At 37.5% G+C, this 11,855-nt stretch overlaps 1 protein-coding gene across 1 annotated transcript; it reads left to right on the top strand.

Moving 5' to 3' along the window:
• The first annotated feature begins 8,870 nt into the window (after positions 1-8,870).
• Positions 8,871-11,335, top strand: LOC131156996 (methionine gamma-lyase). The gene is made up of 2 exons (XM_058110804.1): positions 8,871-10,082; positions 10,587-11,335. Exons 1-2 carry the CDS (start codon positions 9,041-9,043, stop codon positions 11,165-11,167), a joined length of 1,623 nt encoding a protein of 540 aa, XP_057966787.1. The 5' UTR covers positions 8,871-9,040; the 3' UTR covers positions 11,168-11,335.
• Positions 11,336-11,855: the final 520 nt, after the last annotated feature.

Below are 11,855 nucleotides of genomic sequence, written 5' to 3'. Positions count from 1 at the left end.
ACAAGTTTTCATTTTAAATGATATTTGATATAAAGAAAAAATATAGTAGAAAATGATTTTTTTTTTTTCATATTTTCCCTTTCTTTTGATTTCTCAAATAAAATCCTTGATCCAAACTAACCCTTATAATTTAGGATTTTGAAAATTAGATTTAAAATCATAAGAATTCAGATATTTGATAAATATGTGAGATGAAAAAATGAAAATTAACATTAATGTGAATCAAACTACACCTGTACCATTTTAATTTACCTTTTAGGAATATTTAAAAAGCTCAACTTCTTTTTAGTCTTAATTGATATAAGGAGTACTTGTACTTATTAGTTTTATTTGATCAAAATTAATGCTATTTGAGACGATTCAATCCAAGGGGGCATGATGGCGACTGGTTTCGAGAAAAATATACATAATTTTCAAAAACTATTTTATACTAACTATTCATCATATCATTTTAAATCTTGAAGCCGTAATGAGAACTCATCATTATTTTTAGGATAAAATAATGTTTTTTTATTTTGTTTGAAAAAATATTACACTCCTAAGAATTAATTATGACATATGATGCTAGCTCAACCTTTTATGCATTTATATATGTCTCAATTTCATTAATTAGGACGACATATATAACTATATGAAACTAATAAGTACAAGTCTTTAATTATATTAATTAAAATTATTATGACAAATTAAAATAGTATATATTTTTACCCTTTCTTCTAAGATGTTTTAATTTTTCTTTGCAACTCACAACTGCAAGCAATTCGAAATTTTTGGTTTTGGATCGGGATTATCATGGGTTCGGGTATATGAATATGGTAAAAAAGTGAAAGGTTCAAGTGTTTAAGGAGCTCTAGACACAATTGTACTCAAATATATATATTTAAAAAAATATTTAACTCCATTTTTCAAATATATTTTAATTATTTTTTTGACCCACAAATAATTTGAAAATTTTGGAATGAAATAGAGTTGTATTTGAAATAAATTAATGAAGTTGTTGAAGGGATTATCTTACTGGTTTAGTTTTTTATCCAAAAAAGAGATAGTCATTCAACAACTTCACTAATTTTGGACTAATAAAGTTATTTCTCTTTTTCTCGAACCTCTCTTTCATAATAGGAATGCATATATAGAAACCAAATAAAAGTAAATTCTTTATTATAAAATATATGCTAATAAAATTTATCACATTTGGTGTTGCGACGTCCCTGCAAAGCGAGGGTGCCTCGGGGTGTGCGAAATGAAAATTGATTTTAATATTTTCATGAAAATTTGGATGTGATGGAGTCGTCATTAACCTTTTGAAATGTGGTTAGAATACGTGATTACTACCCAATTAAGGGTAGAATCGATCTGCGTATACCAAAATAAGAATTGAGAGTTCAGTTATGCGAGGGGAAGGTATTAGCACCCTCTACATGCTCGTTCTACGAACGGTACCTAATTAATTGAAGATTATCCCAAATTTAATTCAATAGCCTTTCATTTTACTTTTTTGAAATCATAGGGAAATAAAATCGAGAAAATAATTAAAGAAAAATAAACTCCCAATTTTTTTTTGAAATTCATGATATTTTTCTAAGTATTAAATGATACATATTTTTGGAAATTCCTGAGAGGTTTTTGAACTCATTCGGGATGAAAGGTTTGCAAAACAATTTTCTCGACCTTAAAAATATTTTTTTCTAATTTTCTCTAATTTTCTATTTTTTTGTAATTTTTCTATATTTTCCCAAATTTTTAAACAATTAAATAATAAAATATAAAAAATTAATTAAGGAAAATGATGAGAACCAAGTCAAGAATATCTTTATAATTTTCCTCAGATTTTTCTGAATTTTTATAATTTTTCTAAATTTTCCTTAATTCATAAACATATAGTACAAATAATAAATAAAGAAACTAAAAGGAGACCGATTCAGGAACGGCTCAAAAGGTCAATTGGTTCGTGGGAACTGGTTTGGGTCAAAGGGGTCAACTGGTTAAGGGGCCAGGCCACATGTCTTGTAGCAGGAGGGGTGATGAGGATGGACCTGGATCACTGACGTGACCGAATGGTGGTCGTCAATGGGAAATAATGATCGGACAACTGAGAAGAGACCACGTGAAGCGCTTTGAATGAAAGAAGGGTGAGGCGTTACGTGTCGGTGGAAGGATGGGTAAGCGCATTCGGGTGTGGATTGATGACGTGGCTCAATCCAAGACGTCTCCAAAAAACATAGATCGTGTGGATAGGAGTTGGCTTGCTCGGATCTGTGTCGTAGCGAGATCTACATTGTCCCAAGAAAACACGATACGGACGACCAGGATTTGACTGCGTAGCCCCTTTAACGAATGGAAAGGATTGCGCCACATGTCAGCTTCCGGCGGCTCTGGAGTCGGAGATATTTAAACCAATTTTTTTTTTTTTTTTTTTTTTTGCTCATTTTTCCCTTCCCCTTCTCGAAGCACTCTTTCTCTTCTCTCTTCCTCCTTTCTCTGGGATCCGAAAACCCTAGCCTCTCTTCCCTCTCTGCAACTCCCTAACCTTCCATCTCTGCAATCCTAGCCTCATCTCTCTCCTTCTCTAATGCCTCACCCTCTTAAAAGCTCTCTACAATCCCTTTTCTTTCACTCTCTTCCTCTCTTCTCCTTCCTCTCTTCCTCTGTTCTTTTTCTAGTCTCACAAACCACTAAAAAGACCCTGATTCATGTTTCATGGTTTCTCTCTCTCACTATGAAGTTGAAGTTCGCAAATTGGGATACAATCTAAACATACGAGGAGGTTCGCAGGGGGTACAGCCTAGTGCAAGGCCTAGGTGCGGGTTCAATCCGAAGTCTGATCGGGTTGTTGAAGACAAAATAGAAAGCTAAGTCTTCTTTCCACACCCCTTTTTTATTTAGTGTTTGAATTGGGCTTGGTTTTTTTTAAAAAAAAACATACAAATGGGCTTAGGTTTGGTTTAATTAAAAAATGGGCTCAGTTTTGTTTAAAATGAAATTTGGGCCCCTATTTTAAAATAACCAAGAGTGGGTTGTGGTTTTTTTTTTTAAAGGGTTTTGGGTTTTGTTTTAAAATGATGGGCCTCGGGTTGTTTAAAAATGAATTTGGGCTTTGGGCTTTAAAAGAAGGTTGGGCCTCGGGTTCAAAAGAGAGTTGGATCTGGGTTTTAAAAAAACTTTGGTGGGCTTGGGGTTTTCTTATAAAAATAAATAGGCATCAGGTTTTATTTTTTAAAAAAAACATGGGCTCAGGTCTTAAAAAAAAATGGGCTTGAGTTTATAAAACAGAAGGGGTCTAACCTCGGGTTTTATTTAAAAAAAAAAAAAAACATAGGCTCAAGTCTTAAACAAAATGGGCTTGAGTTTTTAAAACATAAGGGGTCTGGGAGTTTAAAAAGATGGTGGGCTCAGGTTTTAAAAACAGGTTGGGCCCTTTGGGTTGGGTTCCTCATGGGCTTGGGGTTTGGTTTAGTTCAAGATTGGGTTTAGTGGTGTTTGGTTCAAAGGGGCCCGGTTCAAGTTTGGGTTCAAACAGTCCGGCTCTGTGGTGAGCTAGCTTCAGTGCTAGGTTGGGTTTGGTTCAGTTAGAGCTTTGAGTGCCTGCTTTCAATTGCATCCACAATTCAATATTACTAAATTAGACTTAGGGAAGGAAAATCAAATTTACTTGCAACCTTCCACTTCTCCGGTCTTCTTTTCCTGCCTCTGAGTCTGTCGAGTGTGTTTGCTAGGGTGTCTTTCTAGGAGTTTCTGAACTGGCCTCCGGGTTCTGGATTAGAGGGTACTACGGCTCTGTGGGTTACCTCTGAATCAACCCTCCTTCTATTTTTCAAATCTTTTTTTTTTCCAAAGCTCTCTCTAATGCTCCCCACCTCTATCTCAGGTCTATATAAGGAGTCTCGATAGGGTTTTGGTGCTCATATTCTTTTTAGCGGGAATCCCCTCCAACAGAATTTTATTCTAATAGAATTCCCCTTCCCCCTATTCTCGCGATTAGTAATACATATTAGATTATCATCAGTGTGTAGCTAACATGAGTTTTATTGTGAACAAAAATACATTCATATATTTAACTGTAAATGATATGACATTTGAAAACTGTACTCACACCTATATAACTGAAAATACATACATTTTCCTTGATAACATACTTTCAGCTCAATATAGCCTATTTTTCATAAATTACATATATAAATAAAGAACCTTCCTTATTGGGCCATCATAAACATCATGAATAAACCCTATGATCGGGTTGTGCGATCCGAAAATTGAACTTAGCCATGGCTGGCCTACCACTAGGCTAAGTCAAACATGTTTGTTTGTAAGTCCAATTTGCCGACCCAGTCTGGTCCGGACTCCAAGGTGGTACAACAACTCTTTGCGGCCAAATCGACTATCTCATGGCCTACACTTCCACTACAGTGTGGCTACACTAACACTTTCACTAGTTGCGGTACCGAACTTCCATAAGAGCTAGTCCCTTAGGGTTCATAAACCATATATATAACTTACATAGTAAAACAGTAACATGATCTCAATTTCATAAATCAGTATAACTGTCATGTTCATAAATTTGTATAAAACCTATCATATTATAACTCGGTATAAAAATTGTCATTTTAGAATTCTATATAAAACCTGTTATATCATAACTCAGCATCAAAATCGTCATTTCATAATTCTGTATAGAACTTGTCATATCATAACTCGGTATAAAAACCGTCAGGTTTAATTATGCGATAACATTCTCATGCCACACAGTTTGAGTGATATATCATAATATAATAAACTGCCTAGGGAAAATGCATTTTTCTGAAAATAAAAGTATAATCATCCTTAGGGTTTAATTTAACTCAAAATATATGATTTATAGAAAAAAGGAGATTATTACCCTACTTGTAGTAACCCGAATAGGAAAAAATAAAATAAATAAATAAATAAAATAATAAATATCTTGGAGGAGATATTTTTAGATATTTATATATAAATATCTTGTAGGAGATATTTTAAGTTACTTAAGGGCTAAGTTATGTTTTTATTATATAACTCTCATTTTCTCTCTCTCTCTCTCTTTCTCTCTCTCTCTCTCTCTCTCTCTCTCTCTCTCTCTCGTTCGCTCCTCGATTCTCTCTCCCTCCTCCTAGCTCATGGGATCTTGTTTTCAGGCCCCACTCCAAAAGTTAGGGTTTTGTTTTTTGGGAGTTATAGGTCATTTTTTGAGAATTAGGTAACGGGATTATATTATGTCAGTTGCTTTTGCAAGTTTTAACTGATTGAAATACCGGATATGTTTATATATATACATATATATATATATATATAGTTACAACTTTTCCTAGGTTTTCGAGCCTAGGGTTTGGGTAAAATACTTTATTTTTGAAACCAACCGATTAAATTCAAATATGATATTTTTGGATTAAAGTACTGGACTTTTTGAACGTTTTCACCTATTGAAAATTTGGGGTTTCAAAACGTAGGTGTGTTTTAATACGAACCAAAGGCAGTAGGGTTGATTATCTCTGTTTTTCCTGTACTTAATTACGTGTCTATATTTTAGTAAAATAAAAACTTGGAGATTTTCATACCCCTATTTTCAGCATCGTGTCTATTTTCTCAAGCAGTTATTTTATTTATGATTTACCAGGTGAAAAGTTGTGTGACAAGAGTATTGTTTTAATTGGCATAAATGAACATATTTTGTGTAATACTGAATTGTAACGACTATGAGCCAAGATTAGATATGATGGTCGGGGGCCGGGTTATGATTGACTATCGGAGGCCGATGTTAGTAAAAAGTATATGACAGATATTCCATAGAATTACGAATAGTTTATGTTTTATACAGTTTTATGAAGATGAATTATGATTTTAGTTTTATAATGTAAATTGTCATATATGATTTTAGAATCTTGTGAATATGATGTTATGTTATGAGCACGGTACCGTAGCTATATGTTGGGAGATAGTGCAACCACACGTCTTAGAGAAAGTGTTGGTATTGGATAGTCGATTGGAGTCTTGGGGAGTACTCCCTGATGTAGAATTTTGGGGCCTCATGCGATATAGAATTTTGGGTGACCCTCTGATGCAGAATTCTGAGTATAGGGTAGGCTCAATCATACTTACTACTTAGTTTGACTTAGCTATAGTCGGCCGGTTATATGCTAGGTCCATCCTATGGGCCGCACAACCTGTCATGGGAAGAAGCATGTCGTAGTATTATGTGAACGCATGACGACGCTAATTCAGCAGTACAGATTGTATCTTCTAGGCATATATGGGCATATTTACTATTGAATGGGTTATCTTGAGCCAGCTGTATATTACTAAGAAATTATGAATTTTCAAATAATCAGTTCGGTATAGTTTTAAAATGCTAGTTAAATGTATTTAAATGTTATCAGTAATATGTTTACACGAAATCTCATGTAAGCCACACACTAATAATAACCCGTCTTACTGAGAGGTGTCTCGCCCTATCATACAAATCATGTTTCAAGTCCTTTAAAGGATCGAGTCTAGCGTATTGTCGGGTTGGTGATAGACAGTTGTTAGATATTGTTAGATCTGGTGAGATATAGATAGCAGTTTTTTTATGCTTTTGGGGTTTGTAATAACAGGATATGGAATTAGTTATGTATATATATAGGAAACAGTTAGAAGCTCTGGTAAGTGTTTTATGTATTAGTATATAATTTCTATTGTGTATGTATATGATGATTAGTATAGAACTAATGTTTCCCCTTTATTTTGGTGGGTTGTATATGTATGGTATCAGAGAGACGTGTGTGTTATGTTTTAGTAGCACTTCAAGCCCATGTAAAGGGTCGAGGCGTTACACTATTCACTTTAGTTTTCCCCAAATACGTATATAATACCAAACCCTCATTTTCATACGCCTGATTCATTCTAAAATCATACATATAGTTGCATCCTTATACTTCAGTTTAATCGGTTCACATTTAAAAAAAAAAAAACTAATATAATCTAATTCCCTTACATGTTCTTGAAAAACTGCCTGCAGCTTTGGAGAACAAAACCCTAGCCTCTTAACTAGCCGAGGAGTGAGGACCAGCAAGCCGGGAGGGGAGAGAGAGAGAGAGAGAGAGAGAGAGAGAGAGAGAGAGAGAGAGGAGAGAGAGAGAGAGAGAGAGAGAGAGAGGGAGAGGATCGGAGAGTACGTGCAGAGAGATCCTGGGCTAGAGAGAGAGTGAGAGACTCGGTTTAGGGGGGGGGAGAGAGAGAGAGAGAGAGAGAGAAAGTTAGAATGAAAAATAAATATAAAATCTTAACTTCTAAGCCCTTGGCTCGTAGGAAACCTTCAATAGTTGATAGTTTGGTCACTTACCAAACCAATTTTTTTTGTGTTCTTATATAAAAACTCTTGGTTGTTTGAAACCATCAACGATTTTTCTGAGCTCTATGAAATCGTCGATGGTTTGGTCCTGGCCAAACCTTTTCCCCTCTTTTCCTTTCCCTTTTCTTTTCTTTTCTTTTGTTCATTTCCTTTTCCTTTTTCTTGGTTTGGGTTCCTACAACACGACCTCGAGAGTAAGATGTAGCTCGAGTTCAGGGAATTTTCCTTTGTATTTAGCTTTTTTCTTTGGATTTTCCTATATTTTCCTTTGTATTTCCCTGTATGTATTTACACTGTACTTTGCTTTGTATTTTTTTTTTTTTTTGTATTCTTTTGCATTTCCCTATATTCTTTCAGTTGTAATTTCTTGTATGTGTACAATATTTTTTTTTTTTTTGTATTTTTAACCATATGTATTTGCAATGCATTTTGCCACACCCCTCTGCACCTCAACACCTTTGGCACATGCCCCTCCCTTTTAATAAAATATGTGATTTCATGCATGCATTCCAATTTTGGCTAAAATATCATACCAAGGTTGACCAGTCTCGTGCAAGAAATAACAAGTATTAAAATATGACCTTAAGTTCCCAAAAATAAGCGAACTTGGACTCAATTTAAACAAAAAGACATGAAAATAAAAGGAGCTCGAGAACGAGGGACTTGATTTTTTTAAAGACAAGATACTTAATTAAAATGCCTCCATTTTTGGAAATCATCAAACTCAATTTTAAAGTTTAAAAGAACCACTTTAAAAGACGCACTCTAAACAAAATTAAAAAGGTTCAATTAAAAAAATGCCAAAACTCAAACTAAATTACCGGAGCTACCTTAAAACAAATATCCGGACTCTTTTTAGAAATTTAATTACTTATTTTGAAAGGGACTTGATTAAAATGTAATCGGGACTCAATTTTAAAAAATGTCAGGGTTCAATTTAGAAATACCAAGATTCGGTCAGACTTTTCAAAAATGATCCTCCAATTTTTGAGATTTAAAGTCAACTTTTAATATGCCGATTCTTTCCAAAACGGCCTAATTAAAATTGGAGTGTTTACATTTGGAACAAAATTAATATATGTTATTTTAGGAAATATAAAAAAATAAAATGGTTTGACGTGACATTTCATTTTTTTTTTATTACATAGGACCTAAGTAAATATGTTATATGTCAAGTTCAAAAAGGACCCAAGTTTTAATTATCAATAAATTTATTAAAGTTGAGCTTGTTCAAGATTTAATCAATCTAATTAATCAAGAATACACATTAATTAATTATTCATTATTCTTGGAAGACATCTTTAGTTAAAGGGTCATATTAGGTACTCAGATAGATGAGGTGCGGAGGATCGAGACGTTCTTACTGAGGTAGAAGATATTCGCAGTCCGAATGATTCAGCGTTTTAATGGATGGATCAATTGCAGAAATAAAGTTTCACCCCAATTTTTCTTAAATATTTTTTAATTAAAATGAATTAAATTTGAAAAAAATTCCCAAAAGTTGCATTCGAACATGTATATAAACGATCAAACTAAAATAAGTCTTGGTCCACCTTTATTTTTGAATTTTCATTTTCTGAAAATCAAAAAATAAATTTATAATTCAATAAATAAAAAATAAATAGTAAAAATAGTTTCTTCGTAGAAAAAGAAAACAAGTATTTTCATACGCCTAATTTTCGGTGTGTCCTGCTTGTGACAATGCGACCAACGTGGCGTTGTTCAGACTTAACAGAGCCTACCCTCTTCCTTTATTTACGAAAACGACCAGGTTCAATGTACTTAATTCCACCTAGGCCACCCAAAAAATCCCAACAGCCACTCTCGCCGACTCCATTTTGCCACTCCCCCTTTTGCTATATAAACCACCAAATGTCGGTCTCCGTTTCATCGTCTGTCCACTCCTCTTCCTCTCCCTCTTCTTCTTACTCTCCCAACTCCCAATCCCAACAAGCTAATATGGCCGGAGCGGAACTCGGCGGCGGCGTTATTAAAGGCAGGAAGCGAACCACGTCGGACCTCGACGCCAAGCACGACGACCCGCCGATGATTCTGACAAAGAAATCAGCCCCGCCCCCGCCTCTGTGGGAGGACCCGGCGGCGGCTCTGGCGAACGCCCGTCACGAATTCGGCGAACACGGCGGCGTGAACATGTCGATCGAGGCCTCTGCTACCTTCACCGTCATGGAGCCGGAGACCATGCGCCGCATGTTCTCCGGCGAGCTCGGCGCGGACCGCGACTTCTTCATCTACAGCCGCCACTTCAACCCGACGGTCTTAAACCTCGGCCGCCTCATGGCCGCCATGGAGGGCACCGAGGCCGCCTACTGCACGGCCAGCGGCATGTCGGCGATCTCGTCGGTTCTCCTGCAGCTCTGCAGCGCCGGCGGCCACGTGGTGGCGTCGCAGGCGCTTTACGGCGGGACCCACGCGCTGCTGACCCACTTCCTGCCTCGGGCGTGCGGCATAACGACGTCGTTCGTGAACGTGACGAACCTGGAAGCCGTGCGGGCGGCTATCGTGGAGGGGAAGACGCAGGTGCTGTACTTCGAGACGATGGCGAACCCGTCGCTGACGGTGGCCGACGTGCCTGAGCTGTGCAGGATAGCGCACGATAAGGGGGTGAAGGTGGTGGTGGATAACACGTTTGCGCCGATGGTGCTGTCGCCGGCGAGGCTGGGCGCCGACGTGGTGGTGCACAGCATATCCAAATATATTAGCGGTGGGGCGGACATTATCGCAGGTTAGTCTTTGTGAACGCTTGTGGACCGTCCACGTGTTATGACATTGAGGTCCTGAACAGTTGGACGTACGTACATCTTTACTTTTCAATTTTTAAAATGTGATGAAAATCACGAAGGTAAAGTTTTTTGTCTGCATGTGACACATAAAGGCTAAGGGTCATGATAAAGTTGCTCACCCCACCCCCCCCCCCCCCCCCCCCCCCCCCCCCCCCCCCCGGCGCCTCCTTCTCCAATGGGATAAATAATTTTAAAATGTGAATTTCATATTTTAAGAAAAAAAACATTTATACGTAACGTAATCGTATTTATGATTCTTTTTTAATTTTCGAAAGCAATTAAATATTAATTAACTTGGAATTTATTGCATTAAAAATAATTATGTGATGGAAAGTCACCTCCACCCCCACATTTATCACTGTACACAATGACAGCTTCTCCTTCATGGGCTGGGCTCTGTTTGGGCCCATGCTTTATCGATCGCACTAACACTGCTGGTCATGCAGGCGCTGTCTGTGGGCCTGCCAGCCTGGTGAACTCAATGATGGACTTGCAGCAGGGGGCCCTGATGCTGTTGGGCCCAACAATGAACGCCAAGGTGGCCTTCGAGCTCTCAGAGAGAATCCCCCACCTCGGCCTGAGAATGAAGGAGCACTGCCACCGGGCCCTGGTCTTCGCCCAAAGGATGCAGAAACTGGGCCTGAAGGTCATATACCCGGGCCTGGAGGCCCACCCGCAGCACCAGATCCTGAAGGCCATAGCCAACAAGGAATACGGGTTCGGTGGCATACTGTGCGTGGACATGGAGACGGAGGACCGGGCGAACCGGCTGATGAACCATCTCCAGAACTGCACCCAGTTCGGGTTCATGGCGGTCAGCCTGGGCTACCACGAGACCCTGATGTCCTGCTCCGGCAGCAGCACCAGCAGCGAACTGAACGCCGAAGAGCAGAGGTTGGCAGGAATCTCGCCGGGGCTGGTGAGGATGTCGATCGGGTACACTGGGACGCTGGAGCAGAGGTGGAGCCAGTTCGAGAAGGCGCTCTCTAGGATGCAGGATTCGGGTTTGTTTAATAAGAAAAACTGAAGTGAAAGTGGGTACTGGGTAGTGGGTGGGTTTTACGGCCCAAATTGTCGTTTGGGTTCGGGTCGATGGATGATCGGGTCGTGGGTCTTGTATAAAATGGTAATGGAATGGATGTTCTTTTCTGGAATGTTATTTTAATAAGGAAATATTCGAAGTTTTACATCGCAAGGAATCTGGCTTGGTGGTCCAAACCAAAAAAAAACAGTTCTTTATATAGGATTTATAATCTATCAATTATAGAATGATACGTTAATATTTAAATCATACATGTGATAGGTCGAGGTAGATGTTCAATATTAATATAAAATTTAATTAGTAATGAGTTTAAAATTGTCTGTATAATAATATTTTTTTTGGAGTGAAAAGAAAAATTTTAAGAAAAAAATTAAAAATTTAAAGCTACACCTGAATTATTCTAAAAAGTCTTTCAGAATCTCTCTCTCTCTCTCTCTCTCTAATTAGAAGGTGGATTTCTCTCTCTCTCTCTCTCTACATTACGTAAATAACTTTAAAGGATGTCACTGCTAATTAATTTATTGAGAGAAGTGATGATTTTAGGGCTGCTCGTGTGTCAAGATTGGTGATTCATCACTCATCTTTGAATCGAAGAATTTCTAATTTATTTTAGAGTAGAACATGAGAACTACATTAAGTATGCAACATTTACCCTCGCTCTCCCAAAATCAAG

This window comes from Malania oleifera, chromosome 6 (genome assembly GCF_029873635.1).
Source record: "Malania oleifera isolate guangnan ecotype guangnan chromosome 6, ASM2987363v1, whole genome shotgun sequence".
NCBI classification, from domain to species: Eukaryota; Viridiplantae; Streptophyta; class Magnoliopsida; order Santalales; family Ximeniaceae; genus Malania; species Malania oleifera.
The sequence above is the reverse complement of the archived record's forward strand: the minus strand, read 5'-3'. Positions and strand labels throughout refer to the sequence as shown.

What these genes read in the sequence shown, in the direction of transcription:
- LOC131156996 (XM_058110804.1), top strand. Translation starts at nt 9,041, where the DNA reads ATGCGACCAACGTGGCGTTGTTCAGACTTAACAGAGCCTACCCTCTTC. An exon ending in TGGGGCGGACATTATCGCAG is followed by an intron (nt 10,083 to 10,586) that starts GTTAGTCTTTGT and finishes CTGGTCATGCAG; the next exon opens with GCGCTGTCTGTGGGCCTGCC.